Raw genomic sequence first — 26,989 nt, 5'->3', positions numbered from 1 at the left:
CTAGTTAGTTAGCGGTGGTGCGTGCTAATAGCGTTTCAATCGGTGACGTCACTCGCTCTGAGACCTGAAGTGGTTGTTCCCCTTGCGTTGCAAGGCCGCGGCTTTTGTGGCGCGATGGGTAACGATGCTTCGTGGGGTGTCAGTTGTTGATGTGTGCAAGGGTCCCTGGTTCGAGCCCAGGTTGGGGCGAAGAGAGGGACGGAACGTACACTGTTACATCTGGACACTTTGTGTTTTTTATATTGCTACTATGCTAGTTAACATTTCACTGAGCAGTTTACACCTTCTGTGTCCTGTGCATGTGACAAATAAACTTAGATGTTATTTGATATAGTGTGTGTTTACCAGAGACACAGGTAATGTGAAGAACAACATTACCTGCACCGAAGTCATGTAAGGATATAGGCCAAGGACGAGAGAGTGTATTTTTACCTGGAGTTTTTCCTTATTGTAGGCTACTACTTTGACCACTTTTAGTCTTAATCTCTGGTTGTTTACTAAACTACTCACTCTGTTTAGCACATGGCCTCACGTGAATCCTTAACCCCACCCACAGAGATGGGTGGGGCTAAGGCTTAAGAGGGTGTTAACGATGCTGAATGGGTGAAAACAGAGCTCTCCAGTAGGTGTACCAAAACATTCAAGGACCAACTTTATCAACTTTCAAAGCAGAATTACTTTCCCATTATTTCTCAACTGCAGTGTATGATATACCAATTTCTAGTTCTGAGTCTCTACTTTTATCCAATGTAAAAAACACAATTTCAAATTCTGCTACATAAGATCAAGGCGGTCGGTCACATTTTTGCTCAGTGTGGACATGAAGAACAAAACACAAATGCTGCATGTAAACAAGCCTTTATTAATTGAAAAAATAACTTTCCTCTACCTCAGCTAAAATATGAGGAACATTTAAGGAAATCTCTTTTGATTTCTCTCCTACTATTCAACAAACATTTTGTAAAGTTACTGTATGTCGATATTGTGACTTTGCTGTCAATGTGTGAAAATAATGTCAATTAATCCACACTTTTATAAGAAAAACTGAAACTTTGATTCTTTGTTTGACTCTTCAAGGGTGGAGGCGATAGTAAAACAAGTGCGTAATCTGCAACCACCACATCTACATGATCTCTGAAGTGCATTCTCTAGGAAAGCTTTGCAACAACATTTTAAATGGAATTGGCATAAAATTCATTTTCCAGATATCAGTGATTCAGATTCTATTTTTCTACTCTAAACTGACATTTTTGTGTGTGTTAACGTTGTATCGAAATACCTACTTGAGCAGTTATACAGACCACTGACATTAGCTTGTGTACCTGACTGTTTTTGCATTCAATACTGCATTGTTCCTTTGATCAGTTTTTGCAGATATACCTAACCACTTCTTGTGGCTCCTTTGTTGATCTGAAAGAATGGATGGCTGGAGGGCTACCAGAGTTATTGGAGTTTCAGGCATTTTGCTTAAACCTACCCCTACCTGTCAGTTCTTTAAAGGGATACTTTGGGATTTATCTACTTCCTCAGAGTCAGATGAACTTGTGGATACCATTTTAATGTATCTGTGTGTAGTTTGAAGGAAGTTTTTAACTAGCGCTAGCGCAATTGCTTACTAGCTTTAGCGCAATGACTGGAAGTCTATGGGTATCTGCTAGAATCTTTCTAGTCATTGTGTTAATGCTAGTTAGCATTGGCTTGCGAAACTAACTCGAACTTCCTTCATACTTGACACAGAGACATAAAAATGGTATCTACGAGTTCCTCTGACTCTGGGGAAGTAGATAAAGGGCATCATTGCCAAAATCCCAAATATCCCTTTAAGGGGTCACTTAGTTGTCTACTCTAAGAATTGAGTTAACAGCCTGGGCTCAGGACTATGACATCGGTCCTGTTCAAATACCTTACAATGCATACTTCCTCCCTACCTACCTTGATTTCTTCAAGGAAGTGGGGAGGAAGGATGTATTGGAAATGTATTGGAACAAGGCCTTGGTGTTTAGTTTAGTAATCGTCGATCTTGTACTCATATTTGTAATCCAAGATGGAGTCCGTGAAACTTTCCGGTGCCGACGTTTGCCCCTCTCCTATGAACCACGAGTCGTACCAAGCAGTGGTGGGCTCCGCCTCTGTTGTCATGGGAACTGGCGTGGTCGTTGGGGGCAACGTTGTTGTCGATCTCATCGGTCTCTGTTGCCGTAGACGACGGGGGCGGTCGAGCCTTAGCTCTTTCTTTTGCTCGCGACGCAACTCAGGACTCATGGCGGTAACTCTGTCAGGATGCGCCACATGCCTGTTACCATTGGAGACCATGTTCCGTCTTGTTCCGCCGTTGCCGTGGCTGAGCAGGCGTATGGGCTTGTTGCCGTGCAGGGCCATGATCTGTGGATGAATAGATATCATTTATATAGTGCTTCAATGGCTCTAAAGTGGCTAATAGGCACTCTAATTGTAGATGTAGCAGTACCCACTTGTTTGATGCGGTCCCAGTTGGACTTGGCCAGGTTAAAGCTGCAGGTAGTTGCCCCTGCCTCGTAGCCCACCACACACAGCTTGGTCAGGGGGGCGAAGCCTTCTGCCCGCACCGTCACACGGTACTCACCTGGGTTCAACAAGCGCCAGTAGTCCCCTGTTACAGCTGTGGAGCAAGCAGAGAGGAGAGGGCTTAGACTGCACACTCAGTAAAGATAGCACTGGCAGGCTCCTGGACGTCCACTGCATGTAGGTTTGTTCAGGGGGAAGGGACAACAGGTTGTTACCAATATCTACCCCAGCTGTAGTTTAATAAATATACCAATATAACAGTGCATAGCTACATTTATGTGTTCACAGCAGTCAGAATGCCAAGGGCTATGGGACATGGTTAACACAAAGCCAGACACTGTACCCACCTGTAGAGACATCATGGTTGACCCCCTCTACAGAAACTGTAGCATTAGCGATGGGGTTCCCCTCATTGTCTTTTACCACGCCCCTGATCCCACGCTGCACCTGGGTGGGGTGAAAACCAGGGTTCAAAATGTCAGTCACTCTACAGCAGTGGTATACAAACTTTTTCAGTGGGGACCCCATTTTTCCCACAATAATTTATTGCGATCCCAGAGATGGTTGTCCTTCTGGAAGGTTCTCCCATCTCCACAGAGGAACTCTGGAGCTCTGTCAGAGTGACCATTGGGGTCTTGGTCACCTCCCTGATCAAGGCTCTTCTCCCCCGATGGCTTAGTTTGGCTAGGCGGCCAGCTCTAGGAAGAGTCTTGGTGGTTCCAAACTTCTTCCATTTAAAAATGATGGAGGCCACTGTGTTCTTGGTACCCTTCCCCAGATCTGTGCCTCGACACAATCCTGTCTCGGAGCTCTACAGACAATTCCTTCGACCTCATGGCTTGGTTTTTTTCTCTGACATACACAGTCAACTGTGGGACCTTGTATAAACAGGTGTGTTCCTTTCCAAATCATGTCCAATTTACCACAAGTGGACTCCAATCAAGTAGAAACATCTCAAGGATGATCAATGGAAACAGGATGCACCTAAGCTCAATTTCGAGTCTCATAGAAAAGGGTCTGAATACTTATGTAAAAAAGGTATTTTTTTTATATACATTTGCAAAAAATACTAAAAACCTCTTTTCACGTAGGTTGAGGATTTTTTTAAATGAATTTCATTTTAGAATAAGGCTAAAACGTAACAAAATGTGGAAAAATTCAAGGGGTCTGAATACTTTCCGAATGCACTGTGTATATACAGTATATATATATAGTAATATATATATATATATATATATATATATATATATATATATATATATATATATATTTTGGCGACCCCAGCTTTGAATACCACTGCTCTACGGCCACACTCCAGGACCGTGTGTGTGTTTGGTATACTCTCAAAATGTGTTAATTGTTTCTATGTGTGTGCATGCGTGTCTGTGTGTGTACCTGCTCCATGAAGGTGAGCATGGCCTCTCTGTTCTTCTCCCACTCAATGACCAACTCACTCTGATGGGGGAACTTATCACAGCCCAGGAACACTGACAGCTCCAGACAGTTAGTGTGCAGGTAGCTGAAGTCATTCATACCTGAGGATGGAGGGAGAGGGGGGGGGGAAGACAGGTGGCAATGAGAACCTGCAATGCAAATGATGAGCCACCAGAGAGCACCATTGCCCCCAAAACTGGGTCCTTTACTCTGATCAATGTTACATTACAGGTTTCAACCTTTTTGAACTACTGTATGTAATGTCTTAATGAACAGCAGATAACAATGGAATAAAAAAGGGATGTTGTCGGCCCTTACTTCCTGTGACGGGCTGCCACTTGGCGCGATTGACGATTCCAATGCCTCCAGTGATGTCATCGCCGTGACAGGAGCCGTGGGAAGTGTATGTCATCGACAGGTGAGTAGAGGCATAAGAGATGGCCAACCACCTATAACACACAAACACACACACACACACACAGTCAGATAGGGTAATCTGATCCTAGATCTGTTGTTAACTTGGGCTCCCGAGTGGCACAGCAGTCTAAGGCACTACATCTCAGTGCTAGAGGTGTCACTACAGACACTCTGGTTTGAATCCAGGCTGTATCACAACCGGCTGTGATTTGGAGTCCCATAGGGAGGTGCACAATTGACCCAGCGTCGTCCGGGTTTGGCCGGTGTAGGCCGTCATTGTAAATAATAATTTGTTCTTAACTGACTTGCCTAGTTAAATAAAAACATTTACTTCATGCTACACACCTGAAAAAGGAGGCGTCTGCTGTGGCCCTGGGTTCATCCTCAGGCTCTGCGTACCCCCCTCTCCCTCTGTCATCCTCCTCTTCCTCTTCCCTGTGGCCATAGCCATGTCCCCTCCACTCCTCCTCCGGCTGCTGGTATCCCCTGTTATACTGGTCTTCTTCTCGCTGCTGGTATCCCCTGTTCCACTGGTCTTCTTCTGGCTGCTGGTATCCCCTGTTCCACTGGTCCTCTTCTGGCTGCTGGTATCCCCTGTTCCACTGGTCCTCTTCTGGCTGCTGGTATCCCCTGTTCCACTGGTCCTCTTCTGGCTGCTGGTATCCCCTGTTCCACTGGTCTTCTTCCGGCTGCTGGTATCCCCTGTTCCACAGATCCTCTTCTGGCTCCTGGTATCCCCTGTTCCACTGGTCTTCTTCTGGCTGCTGGTATCCCCTGTTTCTATGATCTTCCACCGGCTCCTCAAACTCCTCGTACCTAGAAGAATGATTTAAATTGAGTTGATTGTTTATTTGGTTTCATATCATTATTACTCCTGCCAAAAATAGCAAGAGTGCAGGAAGACAAAGAGCCTCGTACTGTCTCTTCTTGCGGCTCTGTGCCCTCTCTCTCTTGCCCTCTCTGGTGCTGGCGCTGGCGGTCTTGGTTAGGCGGTGATTGTCGTAGGGGTACGCTACGAACCTCTCTCCCCCCTGGAAGTTGGCCCCCAGTACGAATGGGTGGCTCTCCATCCACAAGATGATGGCTCGAGTCTCCACAGCAATCTGCAGGACAAGAAGAACAAACAGCAGCCATCTTTTTTTATTTAACTAGGCAAGTCAGTTAAGAACAAATTCTTATTTCCAATGATGTTCTTCCCCGGCCAAACCCTAACCCGGAGGACGTTGGTCCAATTGTGCGCTGCCCTATAGGACTTCCAATCACGGCCGGATGTGATACAGCCTGGAATCGAATCAGGGTCTATAGTGACACCTCAGCACTGAGATGCAGTGACTTAGACCGCTGTGCCACTCGAGTCCCCTTGTTAAGTTGATAAACAGAGAAATGGACTTGCTTGTACTGTCTCTGCTCTTCACACCATCTACATTTCTTTCCCTCCTGTTTCCCCCCTCCTGTCTTCATCCCCTCTCTTTCTCCCTTACCTTACCCTCCCCTCCCTCCCTCCCTCCGTCCCTCCCTCCGTCCCTCCCTCCCTCCCTCCCTCCCTCCCTCCCTCCCTCCCTCCCTCCCTCCCTCCCTCCCTCCACACACCCTGTCATCCCCCTCTTGATCTGCAGGGATCTTGACATGGTGATTGGGGGTCAGTTTGGGCACCATGCCCTTGTCCTCGGCCTCCCACAAAACCCTGTTCAGGTCAGGGAAGTTCTGGAAGATGTCATGGCCGTCCTCCGTCCAGTGGCCTGTTGTCCAACCACTCAGCTCGGAACCCTGTGGTGTCAATGGGACAGGATGTTATGGAGATATGGACTGCATATTTACTGCAGTAATATCAACATGTTAAAACAAACGTCTTAGGATTTGCTTGAATGTCTCTAGTCTTGACTTAACATATGAGATATGTTTTCTTCTCTTGAGGAAAATAAAGTTGGGCGCTAGACTGTTCCTGCATACAACAATACTTTCCTACAGGATAACAAGTTGGCTAAATCAGACACTGTCTGGCACCCATTTTCCTTAATAGAAGAAAACAGATTTGCACCCTGGAAGTGTAAAGTATAAATACAGGCTGTATTTCCCTGTAAGGGTCGTTCTTGAATTACGGTAGCATTTCGGAATGGCATTTTGGAAAAGAATGACTTGATTTTTTATTTAAATGTAGTTGGGTACATCTTCCCATTCTAAATCAACTAATATGGTAGCTTAATGATTTAAAATATGTTTTTACCATTATGATAACATTGTGCCACCGGTGGAGTAGTAACACCAATGAGGATTTTCTGAAATGGAGGCCACAAATGCTCAAATCTAAGGTCAATCCTTTAAAAATTATTTACTAAAGTGATTAATTATTTCCATTTATTTAAACTGGCTGACACCAAGTGACGCAAAATGATGAATGAAATTCTCAAATTTATGACATACCGAAAGGTCGTGATAAGCTAATCATTTTCTTTAAGATAGAACCCTCCCTCAATAACAGTTTGCCACGGGAGAAAATGCTCAAGGTCCTTGTACATCTTTGTAATCAGCGATTTTCAAAGTGGTAACACCAATGACATAAAACTGAGGGACACACATTATACTAGTAAAACAATAGGTGTTTTTATTGATCTACAGCAAGAGTATTCAACTCTTACCCTACGAGGTCCAGAGCCTGCTGGTTTTCTGTTCTACCCGATAATTAATTGCACCCACCTGGTGTCTCAGGTCTAAATCAGTCCCTGATTAGAGGGGAACAATGAAACAATACAGTGGAACTGGCTTCAAGGTCCAGAGTTGAGTTTGGGAGGTCTAAAGTAAACAATATTAAATACTTTTGTTTACTGTCTAGCATTCAAAATAATAGATACAGTATCTCTAAACCCCAAAACATGTCACTACACCTCTACACATCGCCAATGGGGCAAGCCAATTTGCTAACCCCCAGTAGTTTCAACAATGCATACAAATAGTTGTTTTGCAGTATAAAGGACTTACATATGTTTTCTTATTAAATAACAGTGAAATAAAATTAGAATGTATTCTTTTTAATGTTTTTGTCATTTTCTATTGTTTTTACATGGTGCCAAAGTCAAGGGACAACATTTACCACCGCAATTCAAGAATGAACCGTATAATATCCAGTACTGACCACTGTGAGGGCCTTCTCCTGCCCATCAGGGTTGAGTGAGGGCACCAGGTGGATACGTATTCCCTCCACCAGGCGGCGCACTCTGGGGTTGCCATCATTGTACTCCTTACACAGGTACTGCAACAGAAGAAGAACCATCTCCCGCCCCGTCGCCTCGTTTCCATGGAGACCGGCCGTGTAGCGGAACTCCGGCTCACCTAAGGAGAAAAACACAGATTGTCATTGTCTTTCCATGCTTGAGCGGACACGAGTACAGAGCTTTCTATGAAAGTTCGCCTGGAATAACAAAGGGGTGCAGTTAGCCTGGAATAACTAATGGGTGCATGTTCTGAAAACTGTGGACACAGACACAATATTGGTTTCATCCCACCTATCTCGTGTTCTGTGGGGTTGCCTGATATCACCATGGCCAGGATGTCCAGTCCGTTGGAGCTGCGACCCAGGCTGTACATACTGGTGATGTTGGGACACTCCTCAGACACAGACTTCATCATCTACCAGAAGAGACACACAGGGGAAAGCAGCAGTTACCAGCCCTGGCCCGGGACACCTTCAGTGAGTCTGTGCAAGTCTTTGTTCAAGCACAACAAATCTTATTAAATGAATCTCCAAAGTGTCAAGACAGAGTTGAAGTCAGTTGTCACAATCCGTCAGACAAAACATTAGACCTGATTCAAGTTCAAACAGGTGGTACTGACGGCCTTAACGTTTGAAGTCCCCTGAAATGGGAATGTTCCATCTCACCGTGACCATGTCTGAGTAGTTGTGATGTCTGAAGTCCAGGTACTGGACGGGAGTCACCTCATTCTGCAGCCTCTGGTAGGCACTGGTGGGGTCTGAGGAAATGAAAATGCACAGTGTGAATGTTTGCGTGTGTTTTATGTTTTACTATCCTTGTGGGGACCAGAAGTCTAGTAGGGTGGGTGCGTGTGTCACTCACCAGGCAGTGGGCAGCCTAGTACCTCCAGCCTCATACAGCAACTACCATTCCAGCTCTGAGGGATAACTCTGATGTAGCGTGCTAGTATGGGCTCAGCTAACTGATTCAGCACAGGGGTATCCTTATCAGAGTTACCAAAAAACAACTAGAGACAGAGAGAGGGGAGGAGGGGGGTAAAGAGAGAGGGAGAGACAAATATATTTTACATGGTGAACTTTTGTGCCCCATAAAAAGAGCATGAGAGTGAACCCTGGGACCAAAGTACATTTGAAGCAGCGAGGCTGACAGACTCACCCAGTCAGAGTAACCGTCATGGATGGTTTTCCATTCTCTGCTGTCATTACTGAATTGCACGTAGTACGATGTCACAAAGTCACTCCTGAAACAGAAAGACGCACACAAATTTTGTCACCATTTTGTCTTTGATATGTCTGAAATTGTCTGTGCGCTTGCATGAGTGTGTGTGCGTGCGTGTGGTTTGGTTTCACTATCCTTGTGGGGAACAGAAGTCCTCACAAGGAGGGTAAAACAAGGAAAAAGGCTATTTTAGGGTTAGAATTAAGATTAAGGTTAGGGATTAGGTTTAGGATTATGTGTGTTAGGGTTAGATTTAGTTTCAGGGTTAGGGGTTAGGGTTAAGGTTTAGGGTTAGGAGTTAGGGAAAATAGGATTTTGATTGGGAACGCGTGTTTTGGTCCCCACAAGGATAGTAAAATAAACGTGTGTGTGCTTGTGTGTCTTACTCGTTGCGTGAGTCTCGTCCCTGTGTTATGATCCCAGTAAACTCTGTTGCTCTGCGAGCGTCCATCTCAAACCAGTGAATATTGTCCTCTGGGTTAGGACACCACGCCCCACCATGCATGTCCTCCTCATCATCCGAAGCCTGGAAACCATGGAAACCATACAGTGTTGGAGATGTGGGTAAGGGGGCTTACCGTCAGGTTCCAATTAGTGTGAAGAGTGTACCTGCATGTTGAGTTATGCTCTGTGTTGGCTGGAGCAGTACTGAGACTTAGGGTTAGTCACTGTGTGAGGGTTAGTGTGTGAGGGTTAGTGTATAAGGGTTATGGGTTAGTGTGAGAGGGTTAGACTTAGTGTGTGAGAGTTAGGGTCAGTGTGTGAGGGTTAGTGTATAAGGGTTATGGGTTAGTGTGAGAGGGTTAGACTTACTGTGTGAGAGTTAGGGTCAGTGTGTGAGGGTTAGTGTGTGAAGGTTAAGGTTAGTGTGTGTAAGGGTTAGTGTGTGTGAAGGTTAAGGTCAGTGTGTGAGGGTTAGTGTGTGAAGGTTAGTGTTAGTGTGTAAGGGTTAGGGTTACCTGTATGTTGAGTCGTGCCCTGGCTTGGCTGTAGCGGTGGTGAGACATGGAGGAGGCCAGCAGCTGGTCTGATTGTATTCTATGAGACTCCATACCCAGGGGAGGACACTCTGCCACCAGGGGAAAACATCTCAGTCACACACATCACAAAAACTTCAAACCACAATGGAAAAGCTCTTAAGCTCTTGCTAAAACTCTTGCTAACCGAGTATTGTATCATTGGATGGTAGCAAGTTACCTACTTTTGGGTTCCTTGAATACGTGTGGTCTCTTCTTGGCTTTGGCCCTCTCTTCCTCTTCCCTCCTCTGCTGAGCTCTCTCTGTCAAACAGCACCATAGTCAATCACTAACTACAATCCCAGTAATAGATTCTCTGTGTGAGCGCTTGCGTGTGTACACGTGTGTGGTTGATGACATTCGATCCTCGTTTGTTAAGTCAAACGACACCGCTGGTCCTGCTCACGTTGCCCTACCCTATGCTTTGACCTCTTTCTCCCCTCTCTCCAGATGAAATCTTGCGACTTGTGATGGCCGGCCGCCCAACAACCTGCCCGCTTGACGCTATCCCGTCCTCTCATCTCCAGACCATTTCCGGAGACCTTCTCCCCTACCTCACCTCGCTCATCAACTCATCCTTGACCGCTGGCTACGTCCTTTCCGTCTTCAAGAGAGCGAGAGTTGCACTCCTTCTCAAAAAATCTACACTCGATCCCTCCGATGTCAACAACTACAGACCAGTATCCCTTCTTTCTTTTCTCTCCAAAACTCTTGAGCGTGCCGTCCTTGGCCAGCTCTCTTGCTATCTCTCTCAGAATGACCTTCTTGATCCAAATCAGTCAGGTTTCAAGACTGGCCATTCAACTGAGACCGCTCTTCTCTGTGTCACGGAGGCTCTCCGCACTGCTAAAGCTAACTCTCTCTCCTCTGCTCTCATCCTTCTAGACCTATCTGCTGCCTTTGATACTGTGAACCATCAGATCCTCCTCTCCACCCTCTCCGAGTTGGGCATCTCCGGTGCGGCTCACTCTTGGATTGCGTCCTACCTGACAGGTCACTCCTACCAGGTGGCATGGCGAGAATCCGTCTCCGCACCACGTGCTCTCACCACTGGTGTCCCCCAGGGCTCAGTTCTAGGCCCTCTCCTATTCTCGCTATACACCAAGTCACTTGGCTCTGTCATATCCTCACATGGTCTCTCCTATCATTGCTACGCAGACGACACACAATTCATCTTCTCCTTTTCTCCTTCTGATAACCAGGTGGCGAATCGCATCTCTGCATGTCTGGCAGACATATCAGTGTGGGTGACGGATCACCACCTCAAGCTGAACCTCGGCAAGACGGAGCTGCTCTTCCTCCCGGGGAAGGACTGCCCGTTCCATGATCTCGCCATCATGGTTGACAACTCCATTGTGTCCTCCTCCCAGAGTGCTAAGAGCCTTGGCGTGACCCTGGACAACACCCTGTCGTTCTCAGCTAACATCAAGGCGGTGACCCGATCCTGTAGGTTCATGCTCTACAACATTCGCAGAGTACGACCCTGCCTTACACAGGAAGCGGCGCAGGTCCTAATCCAGGCACTTGTCATCTCCCGTCTGGATTACTGCAACTCGCTGCTGGCGGGGCTCCCTGCCTGTGCCATTAAACCCTTACAACTCATCCAGAACGCCGCAGCCCGTCTGGTGTTCAACCTTCCCAAGTTCTCACACGTCACCCCGCACCTCCGCACACTCCACCGGCTTCCAGTTGAAGCTCGCATCTGCTACAAGACCATGGTGCTTGCCTACGGAGCTGTGAGGGGAACGGCACCTCCGTACCTTCAGGCTCTGATCAGTCCCTACACCCAAAGAAGGGCACTGCGTTCATCCACCTCTGGCCTGCTCGCCTCCCTACCTCTGCGGAAGCACAGTTCCCGCTCAGCCCAGTCAAAACTGTTCGCTGCTCTGGCACCCCAATGGTGGAACAAGCTCCCTCACGACGCCAGGACAGCGGAGTCAATCACCACCTTCCAGAGACACCTGAAACCCCACCTCTTTAAGGAATACCTGGGATAGGATAAAGTAATCCTTCTGCCCCCCCCCCCCCCCAAAAAAATATAGATGTACTATTGTAAAGTGGTTGTTCCACTGGATATCATAAGGTGAATGCACCAATTTGTAAGTCGCTCTGGATAAGAGCGTCTACTAAATGACGTAAATGTAAAATGTGTCTGTGTATCGAAAAATGCAGTAATGCCTCAGAGGATCCACATGCCTTCACATTGCAGATAGGAAGGAAACCAGATGTATTCTGTTTCTCCAAATTCAGGAATGTGCTGATTAAATTCAGATTGTTCTTTTTTTCTTCAGTAAATCTAAGACAGGCCGCACACTGTTGTATCCAAACTTTCATAACCACCAGTCACATTTTATGGGTAACCCTGCTAAAAGTGTCAATATATCTAACTGGATGAGAAATCTGTCACATTTTGTATTAAATGTGATTTTGTTCTACGTACAAATGTGCAATCACAGATAGTGGTGGACAGAGTATGCCCCCCCGTCCCCCACTCTACAAGGTGTTGAAAGTGTTCCACAGGGATGCTGGCCCATGTTGACTCTAATGCTTCCCACAGTTGTGTCAAGTTGGCTGGATGTCCTTTGGGTGGCAGACCATTCTTGATACACACGGCAAACTGTTGTCCGTGAAAAACCCAGCAGCGTTGCAGTTCTTGACACAAACCGGTGCGCCTGGCAACCTACTACCATACCCCATTCAAAGGCACTTAAATATTTTGTCACATATTCAATCCATGTCTCAAGGCTTAAAAATCCTTCTTTAACCTGTGTCCCCCCTTCATCTACACCGATTAAATTGGATTTAACAAGTGAGATCAATAAGGGATCATAGCTTTCACCTGGATTCACCTGGTCAGTCTATGTCATGGAAAGAGCAGGTGTCCTTAATGTTTTGTTCACTCAGTGTAATCTCCCATAGACAAAAGTCCCTGGTTCCATTCTGATTATACATTTAGCTGGTTCTACTCTCCTCGCTGTACAGGAGGTACAGTACAGAATGGAACATGTGGCAACAGCTGTTGGTTCTTATCCCGAGTGTTTCGATCTTCATTCTAAGCTCGTGATTTCAACATCTCTCCCCTCCATTACTGTTAGACTCGCTACTCCTCTGTTTCTATCCCTTATGTTGTTTTTCCCTCATCTTTCCTTCCAGCATGTTCTGTAACCTCTCTTTGCTGTCCCATCTCTCCCTTTCTTTCTGCTCCAGCTCAAAGCTTCTTCCATGCACCAATACAGGTTAAATAGGTTTACATTTAAGTCATTTAGCTGTTATCCAGAGGGACTTACAGAAGCAATTAGGGTTTAGTGCCTTGCTCAAGGGCACAGCAACAGATTGTTCACCTAATTGACTCAGGGATTCAAACCAGCGACCTTTCCTTCCCTCACAACACATTTCTATGGTTCAGATTTGTCCTATTCTAGATAGAATTAACTTTTGACCCTCGTCTTAGCAAGTGAAGCCATACTGAAGCTTCACAGCTACATGTTTGCAATGCCCAGGTAGAGACTGATATCTGTGTTTTTTTCCTCATTCGCTTTAAGCAGAAACATGAACCATTAGGGACTGATATTCTTCCACTACATTATGAATCTCTGAGTGACGTGTTCATCTGCTTGACTGGGAGCTTTGACAGTGCAAAGTAGGACATTGTAGTGTTACTAAGTTTTACTTGCAATGACTTTGATATGTGGTTGTTTTACCTACCTTAGTTTAATGGACACAAACACATGCTGGGTTGTTTGGCTGACCCACCTGCTGGGTTGCAGACATTGGGTCACTTTGTTGTTAAAAAAAACATTTTACATTGTGACCTTCCATTATAGAGTTTTGCTTTGATGTGGATTGAGGCCTATACTGTACATTCATACATTCATACATTCACCTTTCCTATTTCTAATGTGGGATTGTGTTTCTGTATGTCACGTCCTGACCAATATTTAGGTATTATTTCTATTATATTTGGTCAGGACGTGGCAGAGGTATATTTGTTTTGTATTATGGGGTTTTGTGTGTGGTGTAGTGGGGTGTATTAGTTTGGTATAGGTTCTAGGTTTGTTTTTCTATGTGTAGTTTTGGGTGCTGGACTCCCATAAGTAGGTGTGTGTTTGTTTGGTTTTCGTGGGTAGTTGTTTTTGCACTGCGTGTTGTGTGCCTGCAAAACTGTTCCTGTCGTGTATATTGTTTTCCAGTGGATGCGTTACTCCTTTTTGAATTAAAACATGAGCATCCATATTCCCGCTGCAGTTTGGTCTATTCAACACGGCTCTTTTTGTGACAGAACTACCCACCACCAAAGGACCAAGCAGCGGAGAAGAGGACAGAGGCAAGTGAGGGAGGAATGTTGGAGGCAGCCCCAATAATTTTTTAGGGTGGGGCACAAGGGCTATTTGGCGGGGCGAGATTACAGCCCCAGGCCAGCTCCCCGTACCCTTGTAGGGCAGACTGGACAGGTCCCGTGCTTTGGGGTTGGGGCTGTGGTGAGGCCTGGGATTTTCAGGCCGGTAGGCAAGGTACCAGCGCCCCGCATGTGCCAGGGCGAAGTAGGCATCGAGCCGGAAGGGGTGATGCCAACCCTGCGCTCAAGACCGCCAGTGCGCCCTTTCGGTCCGGTGTTTCCCGCTAGATGCACTAGCATGGAGGTGCGTGTCTCCAGGCCGGCACGTCCAGTACCAGCCCCACGCATCAGGAGTCTAGTGCGTCAGCCCAGCACCGCCAGTCAACAGTCGTCGGAGCTGCCCGCCAGTCAACAGTCGTCGGAGCTGCCCGCCAGTCAACAGTCGTCGGAGCTGCCCGCCAGTCAACAGTCGTCGGAGCTGCCCGCCAGTCAACAGTCGTGGGAGCTGCCCGCCAGTCAACAGTCGTGGGAGCTGCCCGCCAGTCAACAGTCGTGGGAGCTGCCCGCCAGTCAACAGTCGTGGGAGCTGCCCGCCAGTCAACAGTCGTGGGAGCTGCCCGCCAGTCAACAGTCGTGGGAGCTGCCCGCCAGTCAACAGTCGCCGGAGTGGCCAGACTGCGCTGAACTGCCGGAGTGGCCAGACTGCGCTGAACTGCCGGAGTGGCCAGACTGCGCTGAACTGCCGGAGTGGCCAGACTGCGCTGAACTGCCGGAGTGGCCAGACTGCGCTGAACTGCCGGAGTGGCCAGACTGCGCTGAACTGCCGGAGTGGCCAGACTGTTCCCCGGCCCAGCCCGAGGGGCCCTCCTGTTCCCCCGGCCCAGCCCGAGGGGCCCTCCTGTTCCCCCGGCCCAGCCCGAGGGGCCCTCCTGTTCCCCCGGCCCAGCCCGAGGGGCCCTCCTGTTCCCCCGGCCCAGCCCGAGGGGTCCGTCTGCCTGGCGCAGCTATCGGCTCCACCGAAGTGGGCGACGCCGAGGGTGGAGCAGGGTCCACGTCCTGCACCGGAGCCACCTCCAGGATAGGTGGGTTGGGGAGGGAGGGTGTAGCACAGTGCCGTCGTTGACGGCAGCCACCCTCCCTTCCCTCCCTTATTGTTTAGGGGGTATTGCTTTTTGGTTTTGTTGGGGTAATGGGGATTTTTTGTGTTTTCTTTTAAGGTGCATTCCGGGGTCTGCACCTTTAGGGGGGGGGGTAATGTCACGTCCTGACCAATATTTAGGTATTATTTCTATTATATTTGGTCAGGACGTGGCAGAGGTATATTTGTTTTGTATTATGGGGTTTTGTGTGTGGTGTAGTGGGGTGTATTAGTTTGGTATAGGTTCTAGGTTTGTTTTTCTATGTGTAGTTTTGGGTGCTGGACTCTCAATTGGAGGCAGGTGTTTCTAGTTGCCTCTGATTGGGAGTCCCATAAGTAGGTGTGTGTTTGTTTGGTTTTCGTGGGTAGTTGTTTTTGCACTGCGTGTTGTGTGCCTGCAAAACTGTTCCTGTCGTGTATAATGTTTTCCAGTGGATGCGTTACTCCTTTTTTGAATTAAAACATGAGCATCCATATTCCCGCTGCAGTTTGGTCTATTCAACACGGCTCTTTTTGTGACACTGTACCTAATTGGAAACTAAAAAACTATGAGCAAACTAACCTATGTAATTGTACATGGAAATTGATTGTGATGATACCCATGAATGAATGCTGCACAATGTGCTTATTTTTTTTAAACATTTTTATCAGGGATAAAATTTCATTTGATAAGTATGAAATTGTTTGATGAAATATGCATAAAAGGATAGTAATTGCCCATAATTCTGCACTTTAGTATACTTTTGCACTTCCAATTTTGATTATCATGATTTAGTGAATGCAAAGAAAATGTTTTGATCTACTGGGCTTTTTAAAAGAAAGACTAACTTTCTGTTTTGTCTGTTAGTCTTTTTGCAGGGCAGTTGTGTTCTTTTGATGAATGTATTTGCAATTTCGAAGATATAATAAAGTTTTGATGAATGTATTTATGTTTTGAGAAGGCATCTATATTTTGAAAACGCATTTACTGTTTTGCAAAAGGGAGTTCTGTGTCTTGTGGACTTTGTTTAAAAAAATCAACAACATGATCCCAAAAATTGCTCGTCAACCCAGAATGAAAGTTCGTAAAAACCCAACTAATCGTTAAATTAATGTTTGGGTAATCCCAACAACCCAACATGTTGAGTTATTCACACAACCCAATCGTTGACTGGGTCAAAATAACCCAGTGTGAATTCTATCCAATATTTACACAGCGCTGGGTTACCAAAACCCCCAAATTGGGTTGTTTTTAACCCAGAATTTTTCTGTGAGTGCATTAACTGTAAGTTGCTCTGGATAAGAGTGTCTGCTTAATGACCAACATGTAAATGTTACTGTATAATGTGAAGTATCTACAACTGAAATAGATCACAGTCATTCAGATCATAATGGAAAATAGGCTGTGCACAATACCTCTATCCTCTCTCTCCTTTTCTTTCCTTTGGTTCTCTCTCTCCTCCTGTTTTTTCGCTGTGGTAAACAAAGGAGGGAAAAACAATCATGGATGAACTTGAGGTTACTTCCCCCCACCTCCCCATTACATGTAACAGTATACTGTGTATGTTGGGTGTTTTCAGTGGAGTGAAACATTTAGAACGTTGCAGATAGAATAACATAACGTCATGATGTTACTTGGCATTTTCTTATTTGGGAGTTTGGAACATCAGCTGCCAAAGTCTTGCTTAACCCAAACTTAGACAACAGACCATATAATTGAAACAGTATACACTTCTTTTTTTTCATTCTTGTGGGGAATGAGAAGTGTAGGCCCATTACTTTTGACTCCGTGGTAAAGGGCCAGTTCTTTATTCTTTATTGTGTCTAATCTTTATTTCACCGCAGGGTCCCATTGAAATGAAAAACATATTTCTAGTGGAGATTTGGCCAAGGGTTTATTTTACAGTGCAGAGTGCATGTGTGTGTGTCAGTGTGTTTTAGGTTTTACCTCACAAGGATAGTAAATCAAGGAAAATACAGACAAGTGGAGACATTTCGCAGTGTTATGTTTAGGGTTGCAATTATGGTTAAGGTTAGAATTAGGTTTAAGTGTTAGGTTTAGGGGTTAGGGTTAGGTTTAGGTTCATGGGTAAGGTTAGGGTTAGGTTAAGGGTTAGGCTTAGGGGTTAGGGAAAATAGGATTTTGAATGGGAATCAATTGTTTGGTCCCCACAAGGACTGTGTGTGTGTGCCCGTGTGTGTACATACTCTGTCCACCACTATGGCCGTAGTCATACTCCTCGTACCATGGGCTTTCATAGGTGGGTGGTGGTGTAACAAGCTCCTCTGTATTGGAAGGAGAAAACACAAACACATCACTCCAGTAGCCTAGACTGAGTAGCACACTGTTTCTGCATTGATTCAACAGTACATAACTGCCATGGCAAAACCACAACAACCTGGCTCAAGCAGAAACAGACTGGCAGCCTGTCTAGTAGTACTAATCTATTTTTACTAAACAACATAACAGAGAGAGTCTCTTTGGTTTAATGTGTGCCTTCCGAAGCTCTCGGAAGCTAAAATGCAGTATGTAGTTTCAAAACATTAATACAGTAATTTTCTACTACAGTGATGGTGGAACAGAGCCTTTATTTCTGCATCCACAACAGACACTCTCTGTTTGGACCCACATAAAGCTAGCATAACACGCTGCCTGTTATTTGCCTAGTTAAATGTTTAATTTAAGTTTACAAGGAATATAACAGAGCAGCCATCTTGTGAAAGGCTTCTTGCTCAAAAACAAAACCATGAAAAGCCTTTGACTGTTTTGAACTACACTCTCACCCACTCGCTTTCCTCTAAAAAGCAGGGTGATGATCTAGCCTCCTACTCTGATGTCATTCCCTGGACTAAGAGCTCTATTCAATCTGATCTGCTTTAGCCGACATCAGCATAGAGATTGTTTTGGCGATGTTGGAGGTGGAACTGCGTTAGAGCTATCAAATCCACAAGCGTCTCCAGGCATTATGCCTAAAGCAGACATTGGCATTGGCTGCACAGAGTTGCATTAACCTCTACGGGATCGGTGTCCCTAAACCGTGACAGTTGTTGCTAACATGCACTAATATGACTAGAATGACATTGTAAGTAACAGACAACTTTCCAGGACATAGACATGTCTTATATGGGCAGAAAGCTTAAATTCTTTATAATCTAACTGCTGTGTCCAATTTACAGTAGATATTACAGTGAAAAAATACCATGCTATTGTTTGAGGAGAGTGCACAACAACAAAACACTTTTATCACGGCAACTGGTTTGATACATTCAACTCTGAAGGTAAATAATGTACTTACATTCAGTATTCTTGCTCTGATTTGTCATCCTGAGGGTCCCAGAGATAAAATGTAGCAAAGTTTTGTTTTATAAAATACATTTTTATATTGAAATCTAGAAACTGGGTTCTACAGTTTGAACCCTTGCTGTCTCTGAGTGCCATTATTTCTATATAGCCTACACTTTCTCGTCCTGAAATTCTTATGTGAGTGGGATGGGTGTGGCTTCGTGACAATGATCAAGAGCAGCTGCTCACCGATTTGACAGCTCCAACACAGTTACACCTCAGACACCGCCAAAACATCAGCTGATCTGATTGAATCTAGGTCTAAGCATATGGTTTACAGGATCTACTTCCACACTATAAACCCTAAAACAGCGGTTGTTTTTCATTCTTAGAAAGGAGGAATAGCAGCATACAATGTGGCCCTCTAAACGGTGACTGATTGACCGACTGACTGACTGATTGACTAATTGAGATGTAAGTCACCTGTAACAGCGTAGCTCCAGTCATCTTTCTCTGTGGGGACGACCTCTTTACCATCAGGGAAAGGAAGATTCTCGGGCACCTCGTCTGTTATTGGAGAACGGAGAAAACGAGAAAGTGAGAATGGAGATCTCAGAGAATAAAGAGAGCACAAAAGAGAAAAGAGAGAGCAAGATCGAAGAGGCACATGAGAGTAAGGAAGGAGGCAGATGGAGAAGTAAGAGTAGAGAAATCAGAGAAAGGAGAGGATGAGAATGGAGAGAGATGGTGGAGTGGGAACAGAGAGAAATGGAGAGGTGCAGGAGAGTGAGATACTGTAGGAGTGGAAATATGGTAGGGTGAAACAGTAGTGGAATTATGTACACAGTAAAAGTAATGAAAACCTGTTGCAGCTATCACACAAAGAACAGATGAGCTGAGCTTTGCTGACAAACCTTCACATGAGATGAGATTTTCATCATATAAGGTGGAAAACCTGAGTCATTGGTTAAAGAGTCCAGTTGGCAAATATCATAAAGGGTTCGATTTAGAGTGGATCTGGACGAGAAATCCAGAGATAAAAAGTTGTTTTTGAATTTTAACCCTATCCCAAACCGTAAAATCGGACACCTCGAGTGCATAGAGGAGTTCTGTGTCTATAATTCTTAAAATAATTGTTATGCTTTTTGTGAACGTTTATCGTGAGTAATTTAGTAAATTATTAGCAAATTCCTCCGGAAGTTTGCGGGGGTATGCTAGTTCTGAACGTCACATGCTAATGTAAAAAGCTGTTTTTTAATATAAATATGAACTTGATTGAACAAAACATGCATGTATTGTATAACATAATGTCCTAGGTGTGTCATCTGATGAAGATCAAAGGTTAGTGCTGCATTTAGCTGTCTTCTGGGTTTTTGTGACATTATATGCTAGCTTGAAAAATGGGTGTCTGATTATTTCTGGCTTGGTACTCTGCTGACATAATCTAATGTTTTGCTTTCGCTGTAAAGCCTTTTTGAAATCGGACAGTGTGGTTAGATAAAGGAGAGTCTTGTTTTTAAAATGCTGTGAAATAGTCATATGTTTGAAAAATTGAAGTTTTTGTATTTTTGAGGAATTTGTAATTCGCGCCACGCCTATCATTGGATATTGGAGCAGGTGTTCCGCTAGCGGAACGTCTAGATGTAAGACGTTAATCCTAGACCCTGGGTCTCGACCCCGCCCTGTGCAGCTGGGTCCTGGACTTCCTGACGGGACCCAGGTGGTGAGGATATGTAACAACATCTCCACCCCGCTGATCCTCAACACTGGTGCCCCACAAGGGTGCGTTCTCAGCCCTCTCCTGTACTCCCTGTTCACCCACGACTGCGTGGCCATGCACGCCTCCAACTCAATCATCAAGTTTGCAGACGACACTACAGTGGTAGGCTTGATTGACACTCAATGTCAACAAAACAAAGGAGATGATCGTGGACTTCAGGAAACAGCAGAGGGAGCAGCCCCCTATCCACATCGACGGGACAGTAGTGGAGAGGGTGGAAAGTTTTAAGTTCCTCGGCGTACACATCACGGACAAACTGAAATGGTCCACCCACACAGACAGCGTGGTGAAGAAGGCGCAGCAGCAGCATCTAATTCTGACGTGAGACTGTGAGAGCTGGTAGGTTATACACCTATAGTACACGTTTAAACTAATAGCTAGTATTTAAAAAAAATACTTTGATAATAATTTTGAAGTAGTTAGTAAAGTTAATTGAAATTAGTATTTTTTGTCATTGATGCCTTGGTTCCATTCATTCATTCATTCGTTCATTTATTCCATCCATATATCGTATACATACACTGAGTATACCAAACATTAGGAACACCTTCCTAATATTGAGTTCCGCTAAATTATACTGATATTTCAATATTATCCTTATTTATAGCACAGCGTTGTTGACTACTCGTTTCTGATTGGCTAGAAAGGCATTCTGTGTGTGATTTTAAAATAATCGATTCAAGGACATACTGTACATCTGATGTAATAGCAGCACGAATACTGACCATGAAGATTGCTATTTTCCCATTTCCTATAATGGAGGATCCTGCTTTCTGGCAATAACAGCCTGTAGTACCCTGGTCGACCTTGAACTTCATGACTTCAATGAAAGGGGGAAGTCGTTCTCCCCTGATTCATTCATTCATTCATTCATTCATTCATTCATTCATTCATTCATTCATTCGGTCAATGAATCATTCATTTTAGGACACAGAGGGGGATGAAACATACATCTGGCGTCCCAGTAGTCCTCGTCTCCCTCGTCCACCTTTCCATCCACCACAGGAGTGGGGGGCGTGGCCATTGGGTCCTCTCCCTTCCAATAGTCATCTTCTGGGTCGACCACTGGGCCTGCGGGCTCCTCCTCATCTGGCTTCCAGTAGTCATCCTCTATCAGAGGGACAGATGGACAGTAGAGGTAACTTTATTAGTGTGGAGATTTTTTTAAGCTAGATATAAAACAAAATCCACATGGTTTTTCAAGGTACAAATAAGATCATAAACAAAGTGGCTCTGCTATAAAGTGTTGAGTGGTATTTGAACACTGAGGCACCGGCTTCAGAGAAATTCTATAATGGTTTGTCATCTGTACACATGGTCTCACCGTTGTCTGGGTAGGGGTAGTCTGGGTATGGGTCAGGTTCTGTGGGAGCTTCAGATGGGACAGAGATCAAAGGATTACAAACAACTTTGTTACTCACACAATGCAAAGCCAATAAAAAAATCTAATCAACCAATTCTAGTCCGTTTTTATTGAAAACGTTGATTACAGTAGTAAAGTGGTGTGTTACTGCATTACCTGCTTCTGTGTACACCTCTGTAGTAGTTGTAGGTGGTGGTGTGGTAGTTGTAGGTGGTAGTGTGGTAGTTGTGGGTGGTGGAGTTGTAGGTGCTTCTGTCCGTGGCCCCTTTTCTTTGCCCTTCTTTGGCTTTTTGTCTGCTTTAGGCTTCTTGGTGGCCTTGGGCACTTTGGGCTCCTTGTTCTTCTTGTCTTTCTTGTCTTTCTTGTCTTTCTTGTCTTTCTTGCCCTTCTTTTTATCCCCTTTGCCCTCCTCTTCCTCTTCGGCTCTCCTGACCCTGGCTTGGTGTCAACGGGGGAAAGGAAAGTTAATAAACTTGGTCATTTTGACATGTTGATTCCTGAGGGTCAAATGTCAGGTTTAACAGCACATAACAATCCTATAACAGTCGGATATGCCAGGATATGACAAGATGGCATTCAAACAAAGGCTATACATCAACACCAACTCTCTGCTACTGAAGTAGACTGATGAGAGATAGAGAGACAGCTAAACAAATAGAAATAGAGTGATAGAGTGAGAGGGGGCAGAGAGAGATGGTGACAGAGGAAAAACAGTGGGAAACAAAGACAGACAGACCGAACTCCCGGACCAGACAGGGGATGGGGAAATCTCCCAGACAGAATCACTCTAGCAGGGGGCACAGCTGAGCTAACGGGGGGCGGGGGGGATGTGTGACTGAGAGGAGATGACGGTGTCCTGTGCAGAAGAAAAGCTACTCTGTTCACATGGTGAAACAACAGGGTCCTCACACACACACACACACACACACACACACACACACACACACACACACACACACACACACACACACACACACACACACACACACACACACACACACACACACACACACATCAAGGAGAGGGACTGCAGTGATATCATCACACCCAAGGTCAAGGAGATCTCATCTGGGTTTATGTAAATGTTTCTACATTATGTCACATGACATTAAAACATTCCATAATCACGTGTTTTTTTTCTATCTGATGTGTAATGGATAAAATATAAAGATTTTCTTCTTTCTGCCGCTTCCTCTGAATGTACATATTTACAGTATGCTGCATGCTACGTATAGGATGTGGATATAATTGTGCTCTTGTGCTACTTACTGATGGTGCTGCTTATATCGCCACGGAGGGCATTATCTTGGGGAAGAAGAAGTTGTGTTACTACAGAAGTCAGTGGAGTGTATTCATTGGTATTTCCCTCTCTCTATTCGTGGCTATTTGAATACCTGTGCCAGTGACCTACAGTGCAAGTCGGAAGTTTACATACACTTAGGTTGGAGTCATTAAAATTTGTTTTTCAACCACTCCACAAATGTCTTGTTAACAAACTATAGTTTTGGCAAGTCGGTTAGGACATCTACTTTGTGCATGACACAACTCATTTTTCACTTCTAATTCACTGTATCACAATTCCAGTGGGTCAGAAGTTTACATACACTAAGTTGACTGTGCCTTTAAACAGCTTGGAAAAATCCAGAAAATTATGTCATGGATTTAGAAGCTTCTGATAGGCTATTTGACATCATTTGAGTCAATCGGAGGTGTACCTGTGGATGTATTTCAAGGCCTACCTTCAAACTCAGGGCCTCTTTGCTTGACATCATGGGAAAATCAAAAGAAATCACTCAGATTTGTTTTTTTGACCTCCACAAGTCTGGTTCATCCTTGGGAGGAATTTACAAATGCCTGAAGGTACCACGTTCATCTGTACAAACAATAGTACGCAAGTATAAACACCATTGGACCATGCAGCCGTCATTCCGCTCAGGAAGGAGACGCATTCTGTCTCCTAGAGATGAACATACTTTGGTGCGAAAAGTGCAAATCAATCCCAGAACAACAGCAAAGGACCTTGTGAAGATGCTGGAGGGAACAGGTACAAAAGTATCTATATCCACAGTAAAACGAGTCCTATATTGACATAACCTAAAAGGCCGCTCAGCAAGGAAGAAGCCACTGCTCCAAAACTGCTATAAAAAAGCCAGACTACGGTTTGCAACTGCATATGGGGACAAAGATCGTACTTTTTGGAGAAATGTCCTCTGGTCTGATGAAACAAAAATAGAACTGTTTGGCCATAATGACTATCGTTATGTTTGGAGGAAAAAGAGGAGGCTTGCAAGCCGAAGAATACCATCCCAACCGTGAAGCACAGGGATGGCAGCATCATGTTGTGGGGGTGCTTTGCTGCAGGAGGGACTAGTGCACTTCACAAAATAGATGGCATCATGGAAGGAAAATTATGTGGATATATTGAAGCAACATCTCAAGACATCAGTCAGGAAGTTAAAGCTTGGTCGCAAATGGGTCTTCCAAATGGACAATGACCCCAAGCATACTTCCAAAGTTGTGGCAAAATGGCTTAAGGACAACAAGTCAAGGTATTGGAGTGGCCATCACAAAGCCCTGACCTCAATCCCATAGAAAATTTGTGAGCAGAACTGAAAAAGCATTTGCGAGCAAGGAGGCCTAAAAACCTGACTCAGTTACACCAGCTCTCAGGAGGAATGGGCCAAAATTCACCCAACTTATTGTGGGAAGCTTGTGGAAGGCTACCCGAAACGTTTTACCTAAGTTAAACAATTTAAAGGCAATGCTACCAAATGCTAATTGAGTGTATGTAAACTTCTGACACACTGGGAATGTGATGAAAGAAATAAAAGCTGAAATAAATCATTCTCTCTACTATTATTCTGACATTTCACATTCTTAAAATACAGTGGTGATCCTAACTGACCTAAGACAGGGAATATTTACTCGGATTAAATGTCAGGAATTGTTAAATGTATTTGGCTAAGGTGTACTGTATGTAAACTTCCGACTTCAACTGTATCTGTGGAACAGAGGCTGTGTATTCATGTCATATTCATGTGTATTCAATATTCCTCTCCCTGTCCTTAAGAAATCTGATTCTGTGTAGTTGGTTTTTCTAATATCTTTTCAATTGTGCAAGCCATAAATATGTAGCCTATAACAGTAGTAGTAAGTTTTACATAGTTTGTATTGCACTATGTAACAATGTGTACCCACAAAATAGTTATACAGTACCTACTAGCTAATGTAATTACCATGTAAATACAAGGTTTTAGTGCAATTTAATTGGGAAATTGGACTGATTAAACCAACAGATGTGTGTGCTGGTTTACTCCATGTTAAGCTGTGAATCTCAGAAACAAAATTTGTTTTATAACTAACACTACATCATCAGCCCATCTCAGAGGGTGAATCCTTCCATTTTGGAGCTGGGTTCTGTGGTACAGCACAGTACAGTAGAAAATAAAAGTGGACTGTACAAATCTGTCTCCAAGATGCTGAGCTCAGAGCCCAGCCAGGTCTGTTACTGCAGAAGACTGAATCTTCCCCAGTCCCAGGTCTACTCTGCTTTGGGCCAAGAGACAGTCCAGGTATGAGTGAGCTGGAGACAGACAGGTAAGAGTACTGTATGGTGTGTGTGGTGTGGTGTGATGTGGTATGTGTGTGCGGGGTGGACACTGTTGGACTTGTCATAGTGACTGAAAGGTGTGTGTGGGTAATTCAGGAAACTGCTGGCTTCTTTCAAGACCAACACTCTCCTCCACCTGCCTTGTGCCCTGTCCCCTGTGCCTGCCTGATGATGTCATATAACGTTCTACAATCCTCGTCCTGGAAGGAGGCATCTGTTCCAGCCCAACAACCAGACACTGTTGATGATTCTACTACTAAGGTTTTGATCATTAGCTGATACGATGATAAGATGTGTTATTGCTGGGCTGGAACAAAGGCCTGTACACCAGCTGAATTGGGTCCCATCTAGTAGGTAAAACCATCCATGTTTCTAGCCACTCAGATGGGACCCAATTCTCCACTTAGTAACATATATAGCATTATAATGTGAATGTTCCTACTAGGCAAAAACTGGTTGAATCAACGTTTCCATGTCATTTCAACCCAAAACTTCAATGTGATAACTTTGAATCAACGTGGAAAACTGATCGGATTTGCAAAAAGTCTTCAACGTAAGAGAATTTTGTATTTTTTTTCATAAAACTTTTAACCTCAATGACAGGGTGACATTTTTGGCTGAGTTGAATTCACGCTAGTTGACAACTCAACCAAATGTAAATAAAAACTAGACGTTGAACTGACGTCTATGTCCAGTGGGTTGGCTTCGTTCTTACCTGGTAGGGCATCCTCCTCTGTGGCTCTCTTTTCCTTGCTAGTCTGGCTTTGTGTCTCTGTGAGATCCTCTTCTTTAACTGGTTCATCCTGGGACTCCTGTCTATATAGGGCCTCCATCCCTATCTCCTCTACAGCCTGGCCTAAAGAGACAATGCCTCCTGCACTCTCCCCTGCTCTGGGCAGTAGCACACAGAATAGGGCCAGCAGAACCAAACACACCACTGCAGTATGACCTCCCATCCTCCTTACTCTACCTGCCTCAGGATTCTACCTCAATGTTCCACTGAAAAGTTCCAGCTCAGTGTTCCGATTAAGTATTCCAGCTCTGTATTCTAGTTCAGATTTCCCAAAATCTTGCTTAAAGTTCCAGCTCAGAACGCTACTCAGAAATTCTACCGAAGTGTTCTATATCTGAATTATATCACAGAATTCTACCTCTCAGTTTTCTACTCTAGTGTTCCATGCCTTCTCTCCGGTGAGGAAGATTCTGGAGCTCCAAGCCACAGCCAGACACAGACTCACTCAGAGCATGAGGCAGGGCTGGACACAGAGAGAAGAAAATAGTGAGGGAGGGAGGAAGAGGGAGGCAGAGCAGTCCAATTGTCCTGCAATTTAACTAAATGAGATCCACAGCTCTCCTGGAACGACAGATGAAAAAGTAATGGCTGAGAGAGATATAATCCCCTTCACCTGGCTGATGAGTTGCAACAGGTGCAGAGATCAAAAGGAGATCTTAGCAACAGCTCACTGGAGAAGCAAGGAGAGGTGAAAAGAGTTTAGTCCAGGAGCAGAGCACTTCTTCCACTTCTTCCGCCTCCTTTCCCCTCTGCAGACTGCCACAAACAGGCAGGAATGGAAAGGGGGGGAGGAGTCGAGGACAGTGTGTTTGTGCTAACAATATTGAAACCCACAAATATTTAAGGTACAGAGGAAAAGTACAGTATAA

General features: G+C 44.9%; 1 protein-coding gene across 2 annotated transcripts; it reads right to left on the bottom strand.

Moving 5' to 3' along the window:
* Nucleotides 1–889: 889 nt before the first annotated feature.
* LOC145863936 (adipocyte enhancer-binding protein 1-like) lies at nt 890–26,680 on the bottom strand. 2 transcript variants are annotated; one of them, XM_082968467.1, is made up of 24 exons: nt 26,043–26,680; nt 22,987–23,022; nt 21,874–22,155; nt 21,679–21,726; nt 21,306–21,464; nt 19,058–19,141; nt 17,500–17,577; nt 16,708–16,764; nt 10,024–10,101; nt 9,782–9,891; nt 9,209–9,348; nt 8,760–8,844; nt 8,466–8,610; nt 8,270–8,361; nt 7,896–8,019; nt 7,526–7,722; nt 5,986–6,162; nt 5,314–5,498; nt 4,741–5,211; nt 4,297–4,427; nt 3,940–4,079; nt 2,892–2,991; nt 2,472–2,638; nt 890–2,382 (listed from the first exon to the last, which is right to left on the bottom strand). In XM_082968467.1, the coding sequence occupies exons 1-24, from the start codon at nt 26,281–26,283 to the stop codon at nt 2,005–2,007; spliced, it is 3,705 nt and encodes a 1,234-aa protein (XP_082824593.1). In that variant the 5' UTR covers nt 26,284–26,680; the 3' UTR covers nt 890–2,004. The 2 variants fall into 2 exon arrangements, with proteins under 2 accessions (XP_082824593.1, XP_082824594.1); XM_082968468.1 differs by lacking the exon at nt 22,987–23,022 and having other exon boundaries at nt 26,043–26,675.
* Between the last annotated feature and the right edge of the window lie 309 nt (nt 26,681–26,989).

This window comes from Salmo salar, chromosome 24 (genome assembly GCF_965601325.2).
Source record: "Salmo salar chromosome 24, fSalSal1, whole genome shotgun sequence".
Taxonomy (NCBI): Eukaryota; Metazoa; Chordata; class Actinopteri; order Salmoniformes; family Salmonidae; genus Salmo; species Salmo salar.
This window is presented reverse-complemented; position numbering and strand designations above follow the sequence as displayed.